Raw genomic sequence first — 15,955 nt, 5'->3', positions numbered from 1 at the left:
GCAAAGTTCACTCAGGTCATCACTGAGATATAGTGATTGTTGATGAGCTACAACATTTACTAGATGGTCACTAATTGGTCTATTAAAGAAAAAATACATTATTTCTGTTATGTACACATGTTTAATGGCGCGTCCATAAAAGCACATGTAAATGTTTTGACAGCTCTTTGATTTATTAACACGTTTCCTCTGTACACACATACAAACACACGTACGCAGAACTGGATTTTTTGCTTCAGCTGGCATCAGCCCAAGACGCTGCTGCGGGCGGCGTGACCTTACAGTCTTTCATGTCAACCTCTCTGTTTACAGGATCAGTCAGGCAACAACAGCTTGACACGCATGGTTACAGTTGTAGAAGGCAAATGGTGAACAAGGTGGGTCAGAGCAGCATTTTCCATTAATGATTTAGATCATTGAGAAGAAGAAATTAAAGCTGCTGTTTCAAGGACATGATGAGTTATTTCCCTGCTGGCTTATTTGGTTTTTATAGAAAAGCATCTGATACAGTATTCTGTCAATTTGAAGCTTAAACAAAACCAACAGCAGTTTTAAGGAGATAAATAGGGACATACATTGTTCAGGAATTGGAAGAGAAGAGCTTCATTAATGTTGGATATACAAACAAGACTTTAAGTATGTACTGTATATACATGAGTGTATCACCCATCATTGCCAGTGTTAAGCACCATTAAACACAGACTTCATTTCCAAAGCAGAGAGGCACTTCGTGGTTAACATTCATATAATCACATTAGTACAGTACAAGCTGCTACTGTATATTGACAGATGTTGCATAGAATATTTTCAATAAAACATTAACTGTTTTAGCATGAAACAAAACTAATGTTATAACTATAACTGTTTGCTATCTACAGGCTGAAATAATCTACAGACGAACATACTTGGAGGAGTTTCTCAGTTCAAATACAGAAAACAAAACCACAGTGCACAGAATAAACAGCCATAATGTCCACATTGAGGTGAGGTTGACTCTCAAAGGAGCTATGGAGCATTTTAACATCAGTGCATCATCTACACATTCATTTTGACACTTTGGTATAATTTCCATAAAGAAACAAGACCACTGTTGAGAGGACGGAGAGCTTCTGTCTCACACCAGGTGCATCAACACCATGTTATATGTCGTATTACTTTTAATATTACGTTTAGCTGTTTTTTCATGGGATTTCTTTTCTTTTGGTCCTTAATGAAGAAAAAACCCATATTGGTCGAGATTTTATCATTAGTTTGTCACTTCACACACTTCTGCAGACCGGAAGCTTCAGCTCTCTTTGCACTTGAAAATCAGTGCCATCTTGTTTTAAGTGTAAAGAAATGAACTTTATGAACTTAATAACAAACATTTCAAAGTGCAGTTTGGGAGACTGATACTGCACAGGAATCTATCTGCCGCAAGAAATGCAGCAGTTTCCTTGTAAAACCTAAAAACAGTGTAAAATCCATTAGTGGCTGCCAGTCATCTCATTAATGGACTGTTTCCCTATGCATATCATATCAATGTGACAAAAACATACATTGTGTATTGATGACTGATGTTAAAATGCAAATATTGTACAGTAGATTTTACCAACTGTTTAGTGTGTTTGTGTGAGGCTTTTTATTTTGGCCATCCTGTTTCAAAGCATTATGTTCGTGTTCACAAAAGAAATGTTTTCACTCAGATCTGTTTTCTATTAAAACAAGAATAGAGAGATAGACAACACAAAGGGCTTAATTGTCCTGAAGGCTGAAAGCAAACACAGTTTGTATGCAATTTTCCACGGGCACAAGTCTATTTTCTTGCGTCTGATGTGAGGCAATTTTCACGGCATCATTGCTCTTCGAAATCACAAGTTTCACATTGGCTAGGCTACTGCAGATCGACGTGCATCAAAACACTGTTTTCAATGTGACTGAGGAAGATTCTTACAATTAATAACAAAGATAACAAAGAGTTTACATGTTTTATTATTCAGCCTATATTAAACATCAGCTGCCATATTAAGGTTGATGTATATTAACGCCACTATTCGATCTGCTGATTCTGCGTTTCTCCAGCTAATAATGTATTGAATCCAGCTCCCATGTTGTGCCCAGCTGTGCCCGGTTAAGCCAGGTTTGCCTCGATGCCTGTGGTCACCAAAATTGCAAAAAAGGGCATTTGTGCCCGGAAATTTTTCTTGTGCTTGCATCAGTGCACTTTTTCAGGAAATTAGAGCCCTAAGTTTGGATGTACACAGGAAGACAACATTATGTTTACTTTTTCTTTTTAAACAGACAAAATACAGTCTGATCATGTCCGTCCACAAAAGACTTATAAAACACATCTTTTAGATAATTCCAGCCTCTTTATTCCACTGCAAATGAATGGAATAAAGATAATTTGAACTGCATCTTTAAGATGCTCCTACTTCTTCTATCTCTTTAAGAACAGACCTGGGACTTCCAGGATTACATATTTTAACCTTAACTGTCTCCACTCCAGGCGAGCTCCCTTTCTGCTGGACCCTCAGGAAATACCTTCAGTCGTCAAAAACGATAGACGGCGTGTGGGATTTCTGCAATGGTACGAAAGGAGCTCTATCAAATCATTCCCCCTGTTCAAACATTTGAACAGTCAGCTCCCGCCTCACAGAAAGCTGTCGTCTGTGGCGACAAAAGAGAATCCATTGAAGGCGTTGCTGGAGCTCGTGCTGGCGTTGAACTCCGGGGTCCGACTCACCGAGCTAGGAACCATTTCTCTGGTGAACTCTGGATCAATATGCTGAGTATCAGCTGGGCCTCTCTGACAGATGAGACAATTTATGTAAGTGAGGATTACGGGATTTAAGAAAATATGCAAAGTCACTCAGATTTAGAAAAAATAATGCAAGAGGGGGTTTTGTTGGCTGATGACACTGGAAAATATGTTGAAGGTAAATGACTGAAGAGGAGATATTTGACAGTACAGGTGTGCACAGATGTCTAGAGACACAGCTGACAAAATATTTACAGGCAGCCTGAAACTACTCACCACATTGGGGTTGTACGGAGGAGTGATTCTCTTGTGGTCAAGGTCGTCCCAGTTGATTGGAGAGAAAAAGGTATGGTTCTTTATTTCTAACTATAAATAAAAGAAAGAAAAGTTATACACGTGTGCTATACTGTAGCAAAGGATTAAGAATTCAAACACATTTATGAGGACAAACGGAAACTTCAACAGATGTTTGTACAATTATCTTTGACATTTTCTCGGGGGCACTGGGTGCAGATCTGTTCTCAGAAAAGATCCAAACTAGCAGGCGTGACTAAGTTAAATTTATTGGAGGAGTCCATTGAAAAACATCCTTTGTCTAAGACTAGGCTTATTTCTTGTCTGGGAAACCATCTGAAACCATCTTTTAAACATAACACACTCACAAAGTCGGCAATGGCCCCGAGGCGTCTGTGCTGGTCCTTCTGTAGAAGTCCCACCAGCAGAGAAGTGACGGCGGCAGACTTCCCTGGAGGCAGCGGCAGCGGTTTGTGGAGGATCCCATCGTACATTTCACCAACGTCACGGCTGTAGAAAGGAGGCTGAAGCAGAGGGATCAGCTCTAACAAGAGTATAAAATGATACCATGCAATTTAACATATATATTTAAAATATACCAAAAGCTCAGATATGTCCACTTGTAATGCAATTCATGTTCGCCATTTAAGGACGTTGACTCTGTGGTGTTAATCTTGTCTTCATTATTCGTGGTTACTATTATGAATGTACAGCTTGTCTCTTAGATATGTGTGTGTATGTGTGTGTGCTTTTATGACCCGAGTGTGAGGCAGGTGAAGAAGGGAAAAGTGTTACAAATACATAGACAAATACATAAAAGCAAAATAGACACATTTTATATGTGTAAACAACGGTCTACAGCCATGCTTAGGCACAGCTGTGCCAACATCAGTGGGCTAACATGCTCAAAATGACAATGATAAAATGGTGATATTTAGCTGGTACAGCAATATTTACCATGCTCACCATCTTAGTTTAGTGTGTTAGCATGCTAACATATGCTAATTAACACTAAAACACAGAGCTGATGGGAATGTGATAATATTTTGCTGGTTTTTGGTCACATTTTGACCTAATGGTTAGAGGAAAAGTTACTAAAGTACTAAAGTGAATACAGCTCATCCTGAGGGGAACATGAATGTCTGTACAAAATTTCATGGCAATCCATCCAGCAGTTGTTGAGATTCTGTCTAAACCAAAGTGATTGCCCAACCGACTCACCAACAGACCAAGATTGTCGTCCATAGAGCTATGCAGCTTGCACAGATACTGAGGGCCAAACTTCTGTTACAGTTTATTGTGAATATTCATGAGGAGGATGAATCCTAACATATAAATGATTCTCTGACCTTGTGTCTCTGGTACTGCCATCAGGCAAAAAAATATTGAAATCTTACTGGCAGATTGCTGCGACATTTCCTGAGCACATTCTTAATCTCTAGAGGCTGAACCTTTTCTATTCTGGACACTCCAGGAGATTTCCTTTAGCACCACCCTCAGTGTTTTTGTCAACTTGGCATGCAAGATTTACTGTTTTGCAGTCTCATATGAAGAAGTTTCCAAAAGGATAACGTACAAATCAGCCAGACACAAACAGACATACCAAGCTGTAGATCATTTCATAGAGCACTGCTCCCAGACACCACCAGTCCACTGTCCTGTCATACGGCTCCTTACGAAGAACCTCTGGTGCCAAGTACTGCAGACAGATACAGACAGAAAAACATGCAGAAAGAGATAGAAAAGTTGAAAAAGGAGAAAAAAGAGGAAAAGAAGCTAAATGTCATGGGCAAATCATCTCTCTACAGCTGGATTTTTTAAACTAGACTGCAAGTCAACAATTCCTATTAAAAAAAACCCACACATTTTATTTTAGAGCTTAAAAAACCCTGTACAATGTAAAAGCAAATCATGTGTGATACACAGTATGATTTTCTGCAAAAAAAGTCATCCAGTGTCCTTTTCCTGTTTACTTTCCACTCACTTCTGGAGTCCCACAGAAAGTCGACGTAGTTCCCTCTGGTTCTACACCTTCTTTGCACAGCCCAAAATCTGTCAGCACCACATGGCCCTGCGCACACAGAACACAAGCAGGAACTCTATTTACATTTCAGTCACACAAGTAATTAAATACCATACAATACAATAAAGACCCGAACATATGGAGGAGTGGAAGTTTACAGAAACAAATGTGTGGAACTGGACTCACCTGACAGTCTAAGAGGATATTCTCTGGCTTCAGATCTCTGCAACAGACAAGAGCAAGCAGATAATCAAGACAGAGAGCAATATTTGTTAATTCATTGTATTTCAATGAATAAAAGTGTCACCTGTAAACAATGTTGAGAGAGTGAAGATAGCCGATAGCGCTCGCTACCTCGGCTGTGTAGAACCTGGCTCTGGGCTCTGAGAAACACCTCTCTCTTTGCAGGTGGAAGAACAACTACAGAAAGACAGGAGGAGAGAGAAAGGTGAGTGGATGGATGGTGGAGAGAATGGAGGGAGAAATTAAAATGACGTTAGAGGAGGAAAGAGAAATGAGGGATAAAGAAACATGCAAACTGACTGTTGGAGGAAACCCAGGAGAGATCATTTTACAAATGAAACATTAATTTAAAAAATACTTTCAACCAGGGTCTGGGTTAAAACACAAGGTAGAACAAAAACACAGCAAAGTGTTAAAAAATGTTGGTTTCCATGCTGGCAGGCTAAGTCTGATTTTATCTGATATGTGTAAATAAAGGATTACTTATTAAGACATTGTTACAGTGCAGCCTGATGTGTCCAAGTTGAACAACAAGGAAACAAAATGTGCAAGAATAAAATGGTGAAACTGTTTTTACTTCAGTTCATAACAACGTGGACTTCACACAGACAGCCCTTAAAACTACAACCCTGCCATAATAAAATAAAATCAAACACTAAAGATGTCAGGTGTAGTATTTTTACATATCAAAACAATAGTTTGACATTTTGGGAAATACACCGTTTGCTTTCTTGTCAAGAATCAGATGAGGAGATTGATACCACTGTCATGTCTGTGCAGCTAGCAGCTGGTTAGCCTAGCTCAGCATAAAGACTGGAACCAGGAGGAACAGCTAACAGATAACTAGTAGCATCTTGTTGGTGATAGCAGTGCTGCTACTAATAATGTCTCTCAGATCCTGTTGCTTCCTGTCTTCCAGCATGTTACTAATTGATCTATGAGCAGTTAAAGCATATGACACATCGTAAAGTCTACATGGTCTTAACATAGTGGTAGACAATGCCCTTTATTATATGAAACATCTACTATCTGAAGACAAACATGGTTAACACAACCAATAAATGTGATGTCATAGTGCCAATCTGTCGCAGCCTATTTCTATCTATACTAAGACTCGGCTCATTTCAGAAAGGCCTCGAAAAATTTCCACCAAAAAGGAGCTTTCTTTATGGATCTATTCAGTTCATGACACATACCTCTCCCCCGTTCACATAATCCAGGACGAAGTAGAGCTTCTCTGGAGTCTGGAAGGAGTAGTGGAGCCGAACTAGAAATGGATGTTTCAGACTCTTCAGCAGCACGTTTCTCTCTGCCATAATGTTCTTTTGCTAAGGAGGGAAAAGAGGAAAATAAGTTGGAAACTTATTAAGGGTAGTCTGTTTGTTTGTTTCTCATACACAGATGCATCTTTTTTGCTAAAAACCTTAAATGACACATTTAATTATCCCATGAAATGAAAAGCTTTCTTATGTCCCAATGTCACAGGATACATGAAAATTGTCGGCCCCAAGAGCGAGGGATCTAAAAAAAACCTTAAACAATAAAAGACAGGAAGTGTGCAGGAATTTGAATGGTTTCATGGATGATTTCCTGGATTGTTCATGACAACCTGAATTTCAAAGGATTGTTTTGATTCTTCATGTTCTGTATTTATCATATGGTTCATGGGTTTCATCACCATGCTTTTCATGTTCCTTTCTGCTGTATAGTGTATCAAACATGCTTTAAGAAAACGGCAAAATCCTTGTTAGACACATGCTCCTGGACAAAAATATACATATAATCTTATTAAATTACAGGAGTGAATAAGTAATGCAGTATTTCTGCCTGCAGAGACAGTCTGCTTTGAAGAAGAAACTAGAGATGCACGGTCGAGACGGAGAGAAGCTGAGGAAGAAGATGGAGGATGAGCAGACAGAGCAGGCAGCGATAAGGAGAAGAGTCAAAGAAAAGAGTCACAAGGGAAATGAGACGAGACGAGTCACGAGGGAGTGGAGTGTGAGGGGAAAAAGAGGAGACAAAGCAGCATTATGAGAAAACTACGTCTGTTTCTCTCCGTATTGGCATCTTGTGTGAGAGGAAACTGCAAAATTCAAACGTGATCAGTGAAAAGACCTCAGAGTGAGATGGTGATGACTAGATTAACTCCCACAAACACACCCAGCACACAGAAAACACACTCTTCCAAACACAGACACTCTGTATTGAAGGGTATTTGATATGGTTTGTGGGACACAGTTCAATTTGAAGTCGGCAATTTTAGCACATGTAGTACAAATATAACAATGTATTTTCAGTTGATAAATCCTATCTTTTGCATACTCTGCAAAAAAAGGCATTTATTTTATATAAGTTAATATTACCTTCAGTGTGAGTGAGCACACTTCAGTTCTCTTTAGATTATGTTGCCTTTTCTTGCTTTATCTTCAAATATAAAGTAAAATAATAATAGTATGATCACATTTGGCAACTATAATGTGGATCTTCCACACTACATAATTTTTTTGGTAGAATTTACTGGTTCTTTTTATTGTTCAATAATGTTTGCTTTTAAATATTTCTCATTTTAAAGGTAAGATGCATCACAAAAGTGTCACAACAGCTGAAGAGAAAATATTTGTCTGGGTGCTAATTGAGAGGTTTAGTGTGCAATAATAGTCTAAATGTTGTTAAATGTTATTATTTCTGAGGGAAATAATTAGCCAGTGAGTGAGGAACAAATGTACCGTGCAAAACTAAAGGACACGAGAGTCTGACCCACCCACAATGACTCACAGGAAACATTAAAGGGACATACAGTATGTCTCCTTTAACAAGGGAAAGGTCACGTTTCAGAAAGTTACAGAAACACTTAAAGAGAAGAAGGTAACACACCAAGCATCTCTTTTCTAAACACCACTTCCACTTGAGCAGAAGCAAACACTCCAAATGAAACGAGTGACGAGTGTGTTTGATCAGATATCCTCTCTGAGAGGTTGCTCAGTTTGTTTTCTGGGTGTTGTAAAATCTGTCCTTTGTACAGAACAAGCTGTAGATTAGATAAGATTCAGATCATGTTGCTGGCTCAAAAACACTGTTTACTAATAACACTCAAAGATACTCGCACACATTTTCCTCTTGGCTAGCTCTGAGACATTTTCCACCTTCATCTACTTCAGCCTGGGGCAGCAGAGCACTGTGCAGTTCAACATTTATTGATCTATTTTAATGATCTGATGTCTGTAAGTTATGCCTGCTTAATCACTCGAGATCATGTTGAGGGTCTCATTTTAATTTTCAAATCAAAAAAAAAATCTCACGAGGCCAGAGAGGAACAGCTGTCAGGAAAAGCAGAACAAAATGTTCATCACAGCAGAGCCCACCTCTTTTTTCTTCAGGATGACTTTCTTCTGCAGCACTTTGACGGCGTAGAATTTGTTGTCGGCTTTTAGCTTGGCGAGCAGGACCTGCATGAAGGTTTGTTTGTTAGCGGTTTGTTTGGTAAACACAGTGTGCGCCACTATCCCGGACATTACATCATAGCCCTCTGAGAACAGATATGTGAGCTGTGGAAACAGATGATACTGGGAAATGTGAGAAGTGTGTTGATACAAAGAAAAAAAAAAGCTCTGACATCGCCCTGTGGCCAGTATACACATTATTAACATGACGTTTACATAGAAATACAAAACTGACGACAAAGGAAAGTAATCATTAAGACTTGACTGTCTTCCTCCTGTGAAACACTCCTCTGCTGCTGCTTCACTTATAGTATTTTGCTGTTATGATGTTGAGGTAACCTTAAGAGGCCTCCGTGGAATGGAAAGTTAATGATTCATGAAGCAGGCAGCACATTTTGATCAGACAGTAGTCAGCAGGTAGACTCTCTGTGACCCTGTCTGCAATGTCAGCAACAGCTCACTATCTCTCTCTCTCTTTAAGTGTCTCTCCTCTGTCAGGAACAAGGTCAGTACAATGAAATCGCTGCTCTAATTAGATCAACTGAGAGAGGAACTCTTAATCTGTGTGACCTACCATTAATTCAGGGTCTACCAGGGTTATTCATCCTTAACGTCAGCCCATGTAAATCTAGTCTAAAACCACTTTCACTGGGGAGTCCCTGTTGGTGCATATGTGACCTGAATGAGTTACAATAAGGAAACAGCTGAAAGAAAAATACAAGATATATCCAACCATAAATAGATAAATAAGTAATTGTTCAGTGTTACCTTTCCAAAGGTCCCTTTGCCAATGACAGTCAAGAAGTCAAAGTCAGTGGGTCTGGCACTGAAACAAGAAAAGAGAGTGATCTATTAAGTGCATTGTGTTGTACTGGCAGACAAAATTAACCTCTGACGCACTTTATTTATAAAAGCTTACAAAAGGTGGAAAAGCTACCGGAAATATGTCAAAATTGACCCATCTCTCGAAAGTGACTTTTATCTTAGACTTTAGACTTTTATTTATCCCACATCGGGGGAAATTTACTCGTTACAGCAGCAGGTAGAACAGACATACAATAAATACACCAGCAGGTAGACAGACATCCAATACGTACAGGGGACATAAAACAAGTAGACTTAAAATACTAAAAAGGATTTAAATAGGAGACAGAAAAAATAAATGTGTAGAAAAATAAAATAAAATAAAAAGGTATTAACAAGGTATTATTGCACACAGTAATTACACAGTAATTACACAGAATGGCAGCGGTAGAAGTGGTAATAGTGCAAGATATGGTGGTGTGGTGCTTACGGTGCTACGTTTAGGAGTTAGTGGTGTTGTACAGTCTGACTGCAGATGAAATGAACGACCTGCGGTAGCGTTCTGTTTTGCACCGTGGGTGGAGCAGTCTGTTACTGAAGGAGCGGCTTAGGGCCCCCACAGTCTCATGTAGGGGGTGAGAGGGGTTGTCCATAATAGATGTCAGCTTGGCTAACATCCTCCTCTCACCCACCTCCTCAATGGAGTTCAGAGGACAGTCCGAGACTGAGCCAGCCCTCTTGACCAGCTTATTGAGTCTCTTCCTGTCCCTCTCTGAGCTTCCACAGGGACAGGAAGAGAGAGGAAGATGTTAGCCAAGCTGACATCTTAAAGTATAAGTTAACCCTAAAAGGCTAAAAGGAAAATTCATAATCTACTCATCCTCAATGCCGATGGAGAGTCGGGCAAAGTTTCGTAGTCCACAAAACATTTCTGGAGCTTCACAGCAAAACAGTGTTGTAGCATTCTCCTGAACAGCTAACGTAGACGGGACTTGTTTTAAAATTACACCATAAAGCTCGTCTGGCGTGTCCCGAAGCTGCGAGATCCCAAACTGATTTGAAAAGACATTACTGAAACCCTCATCGCATGGTTGGGTGCACGCTAACGCTTTAAGCTTAGCAGCTACAGTGAAGGGCTCAGCTTTTAAACAGGTGTAAATAATGTCTTTTCGGAGCTGTCTGGGATCTCGGGGCTTCCAGAGAGCTGTATGGAGCCATTTTATGTTGCTTTTAAGAAGAATGCTGCAAACTGTGAAGCTCCAGAAATGTTTTGTGGACTACATCACTTCACCTGACTTTCCATCAGAATGAGTGTGAGTAGATAATGACTAATTTTGAATTTATCCTTTAAGGAATCTGCATTTTGATGCATAAAATACAGAAAATCACTAAAGATGCTGTTTGTGGTATTTGTACTGACTTAAGGCACAAGATTGTCTCACAATATCTGATCCAGACCCCTGACAATACATTAAGTTGTGTATCAAAATAAATTCCTCCTTGTATGACATAAAAAGATCTACATGTCACTGACTGTGGATTTGCTGAAGGTCCCAGGTTGACATCATCATGAGAAGAGGATGGTGACCGCTGCTGGAGGACAAAGAAAACACAAGTTAGCAAAAGGAATAAAACTACACTTTGCATTCACTTATCTAAATAAACATATAAACCATATAAAAACATTTATTCACTCGCACAATTCATCCTCAGCATCACTCAGCATAACTGAGTACACACTAATAAATGCTATTTGCAGGTGAAAGCATGACACTGTGTCCACATTTTCACTTTCAGGGGTTTTTTTTAAAGGTTTTATGTCCATGCTGAAATACTTAACCAATGTGAAAATATTTTAATATCCTCTGGTTCTGGTTGGCAAACAACTATTCAATATAATATATATGTATTTTAATTGAAGCATGAGCACAAACGCATTTATCATTTTTATCAGGAGACAAAATGGTCTCAGTGAACAGAAGATAAGAACATGAGGATCTGTGTCTGTGTCTCATTGCTGCATGATTACTGTGTCATCACAGAACTTCGTGATCTGTTGGATATATCTAATGATCCATACTCGATCACACTGTGGCTGCGTTTCCTGACATGACCTCATGTAATGTTACATACATGGCAAATCTTGTTGGGTAAACTACAGCACCAACAAACACACATCCTTGCTAATGATAGTTTGCCGCAGACATTTGATAAACAATCAACCTTTTCTTAAAAATTGGATTTTGAAACTTTGCTGTAGGCAGATCCCCCGTCACATGATTAGACAGCCCAAAATTGAGTAAATAAAAGGCATCAGGGGAAGAATAACAGTAGTTCTCTGTGTACAAAGATTTAAAAACATAAGACACTCACATTACAGTGCGCCATGGCCATTAACCATTCCACTCCCACCAGAGATCCAGCATCAGTGTCTGACCGAACCTGTGAGAGGAGAGGAGGCGTTCAGGGGATCCTGTCAACCTTTTCTCATGTCGGAGATAACTCTCTCATGAGCCCGCACTCAGAAGAAGCTTCCGTTGCGTGTGTGTTCATGCGTGTGTGTTTCCTATTCTGCTGCTGACCTCAGTAGGAACAAGAAGAGCTGGTAGTTCTAGTTTTAGGAGCAAGATGCTGGAACAACAGTGTGTACTGTGTGTGTGTGTGTTCGTGTGTGTGTGTGTGTGTGTGTGTAGGGAGTGTAACAGTGAGCACGTTTACATGGTAAATATTGTTGTGTCATTCTCATATCTGTCAAAACATACGGGTTGACCAAGGTCTCACACACAGTTGTGTTTCCATCACTTCAGTAGACATCACATTCACTTACATTCACTGAGACTCAGCCTGAACTAATCTAACCCCGATCTAAGGCTAACATCGCCCCAACCTTCTCCCTAAGCTTTAATCATTCACCTTATGGGGAATTTTGAAAAATGGGTTAGGTGATGTATAATTATTATTTTGAAGTTTACTGTTTCAGTCCACTGATAATATTTTGGACAATTAAGTTTATTGTCAAATATGCTGCCTCTATAAGTAAATGTACATATATATATTTATTGGCATCAGCCCCAAAAACCCAGTATCGGTATGATTGATTTTTCTCAGGGCAAAAGATTTGCACACCTGAGGATCGACCGATGTGTAGGAGAAGACCAGGGGTCGACAAAATCAGAACAAAAATACAACGGTTCAGTACACAGATTAAAACCTGATGAAGATCTGTGTCATTTCTTTGTAGTTAAAAGTGACGAGGACAGTGTGTTGGAGTTTTGTGTTCCAACAGTTTTTTCTGTCAGACTGCAGTTCCTGTAGTTTAATAAAGTCATCACGCACAGATCTACATTAAATCAAGCCAGCTGCGCCAACAAAAATATCCTAATTTTATTACGAGTTTATCCCAGAATCGGTCTTTCTCTAATAATATTTGGAGATTAATAACTATCTGGAGAACCTTATGTCAAAATTTAACAACAAATGAACGTGTATGTTTAGTTTTAACTCCATGATCAAACACACATGTACTATATTACCGCTGACTGCTTTCTGTTCCCACAGAAATACTGCATGAATTAAAGCTTCGTGGTCTGTTGTGCAAAACTATATATTATTTATAAATTGTGCACTTCAGAGCAGTTTTTCAAAATACTTATCTATAGGAACCACATAGGAAACAGGGCAAATATGGACTAAATGTATATGAAATGTGATACTTAATACCTCACAGCAGGATTGCTAATAAATAAAGGCACAGAGAGGGATACAAAGAGGATATGTATCTGCACGTATTTATAATCATCATGCACTTAACAATTATACGTTTGGATAATTCATTTTTTTTATCACAGTAACCGTCAAAGGCGAGTAAATCTACAATCTACAATGTCAACAACACTCTGGGGAAACTTCCTGATTCAAACAGCTGCCCTCTGTCCAAAGGTTTACTCCTCAGAGCTCCAAAAATCTCCACAAATTAAATATAAACTCACACATCAGTTACTACAGAGCCTTCTCCTGTACATCATGACTTTTCATGAGGGAAAATCTGCAGTTAGTGATCTGAACAGCAGTGAAAAAAGTTTCTCAGCACAGATTCAAAGACCAACAAAACGTGATGAGAATCCTATAAAACCATCCCAGCCTGAACTCTGCATAAACTAATAGTTATATCGCAGGAAGATCATTAACCTGAGGTCACTATAAACTCAAGTGTCTCAGACGTCTTTTTCAGAGCACACCAGATGTCCACGTTTCACCACTGCAGCACAATATTGCTACAAACAATAAGATTAGCATGACAACTTTTAATCTACACCTATGCTTGCACATGTTTTGTCCCCCAACATAAACAAGGTGAAAACAATCTCTTTAATTCAGGAATAAACAGGCACAGATAATCGTGGTTATCAGTGTGAACTCAGCCCAGTTTGCTCACCTGTGTACAGAGGATGGTGTCAGTGTGCAGACAGTGTGCTCGGCTCAGGACACTGAGGAGAGTCTCAACACAGAGCAGACAGCTGCAGGAGGCTCACTGCTGAAGCTGATCTCAGGTCAGGCTTTAACGAAGGAAGGTTGACTTGAAGAGAGAGAGAGTGAATCATTGATGCAAACTTACTGAGCTTCAAAATAAGGCGGAGACTGTGACTGTGTGTGTGTGTGTGTGTGTCAGAGGACTGGTTTGTCCAGACTTCAAAATAATTTAACTTCCGCACTGTTCTTGGCTTTCAAAATAAGACATGTAGCCTTCACTTTTTTGGACATTAATCTACTTTTTTTTTTTTTTTTTTAGAAAAAAACAAAACAAAAACAAAGAAACCAGTAGAAATTATTGTGTCTTGATCGCATAAATTTGGTGCACAGGAGATGATTAAGACATATGCATACTAGCTAATGTAACTGATGTAGCCTAATGCTAGTAAGACAGTGCTAACATTAGCTTATATTTCTCTTGACATACGCCTGTATTTAAGAAATTGTTCAGCAGTTTGGGAAATATGCTCATTCTCTTTCTTTGCAAGGGTAAGATGGGATGAGACCACGTGTGTGTTTAGTAATGTTACGAAGCTGGAGCTAGGAGGCAATTAGCCTAGCTTAGCATTGAAACATAGACTATTGGGAAACAGCTAGCCTAACTAGGCTGCTAAAACACATTTTTTTAACTTCCAAAACACATTAAACAAAGGAGAAGAGAAACGACGTGTGTCATTAGTGAGCTTTGGAGGCGTTACAGCCATATTTTTGAACTCTTAGCTGTTTCCTCCAGCTCTGTAGCTTAATGCACAGACACGAATGTGGTTCACATCTAACTCTAAGAAGGGAAGAAAGAAAGCTATCATATTATCTGAAATAACATATTTGTAAAACCTAATACATTTGTACCGTATGTGACCTGTGGCCTACTGTATGCTATCTAATAAAAAGACAATACAGCTTTTGGCTAATCATGTGTGTCAACTCACCCCTGTGCAAGACATGAACATGATGTGCTAACGTTAGCCAACAACTCTTCTCAAACAAAGTGATAGATATTAAGATATATAAGATGGAAATACTGATTTAATTTATATATATTCCTTTTGAAATTTCTTTTTCATAAACATAGACAGCGTTTAAAATATTACATGTATAGAAATATTGAGAAATCCTGCTCTTGCCATCATTTTAGATGAGCAGCTTTATCCTTCACTCCTACTGCCAACTTAAAAAAAGATCTGGTGTTGCAATAATTATCTGTCTCTGGTCAGGTTTTTTCAACAAAAAAGTTACATTAACTAGTTAAAATTTGTTAAAAGCACATCTAATTTTCACTTGTTGAAAGCAGAGCATGACCTCAATTTTAGGGAGTAGAAGATTCTGATATCAAAAGCCTATATCTGCTTATAAACACACATTTTTTTGCAATGATCACTCAAATACTGTCATCAAATATAAGATGCTTGTAATACTTGCAGGATATTTTACAGTCTAACACTAAACTTTGTCTAAATTAACATCAGTGCACTGAAACGGTAAGCTTCACTGGGAATTTAATACTTGTAAATTACCCAAAGCATCTTTTTCTGCATTATTTCCTGTAAAAAAAATGCCATTATGTCTCTGATTGGCTGAGATCGCCCGATAATATCGTCCAAACCGGTATCAGTTGGGCACTATTTGAAAATCTCAATCTCTGAATATTCAAATATTTTTCATTTCACATGTTCAATGCTGGACAAAAGATGTCTCCTACATCATGTCTCCTACATGTTTATGCACTGGAGATTTCAGGTTTCCGTATCACTCGTGTAAATCCAATATTGAACCATCATGCAAGAAATCGTACTTGCATGTACATGATTTAAAGTGAGTACTGGGAGGCTTTCCCTCTTTAGCAGACGAATGTTTTAACATTTTTTTAGCGTTAAACTCTGT

The 15,955-nt window shown here is 38.9% G+C and overlaps 1 protein-coding gene across 3 annotated transcripts; it reads right to left on the bottom strand.

Moving 5' to 3' along the window:
- Positions 1–135: 135 nt before the first annotated feature.
- Positions 136–15,063, bottom strand: sgk2a (serum/glucocorticoid regulated kinase 2a). 3 transcript variants are annotated; one of them, XM_084366997.1, is made up of 14 exons: positions 15,004–15,063; positions 13,980–14,120; positions 11,918–11,986; positions 11,079–11,137; positions 9,509–9,566; positions 8,663–8,746; positions 6,497–6,628; positions 5,365–5,477; positions 5,244–5,280; positions 5,019–5,105; positions 4,638–4,733; positions 3,403–3,558; positions 3,017–3,106; positions 136–2,788 (listed from the first exon to the last, which is right to left on the bottom strand). In XM_084366997.1, the coding sequence occupies exons 3-14, from the start codon at positions 11,936–11,938 to the stop codon at positions 2,633–2,635; spliced, it is 1,089 nt and encodes a 362-aa protein (XP_084223123.1). In that variant the 5' UTR covers positions 11,939–11,986; positions 13,980–14,120; positions 15,004–15,063; the 3' UTR covers positions 136–2,632. The 3 variants fall into 3 exon arrangements, with proteins under 3 accessions (XP_084223123.1, XP_084223122.1, XP_084223124.1); XM_084366996.1 differs by lacking the exon at positions 15,004–15,063 and having other exon boundaries at positions 13,980–14,197; XM_084366998.1 differs by lacking the exon at positions 15,004–15,063 and having other exon boundaries at positions 11,079–11,134; positions 13,980–14,197.
- Between the last annotated feature and the right edge of the window lie 892 nt (positions 15,064–15,955).

The sequence above is a fragment of the Pagrus pagrus genome, assembly GCF_965226575.1.
Source record: "Pagrus pagrus genome assembly, chromosome: 11".
NCBI lineage: Eukaryota > Metazoa > Chordata > Actinopteri > Spariformes > Sparidae > Pagrus > Pagrus pagrus.
Note: the sequence above shows the minus strand (reverse complement) of the source record. Positions and strands in the feature narration are given on the sequence as shown.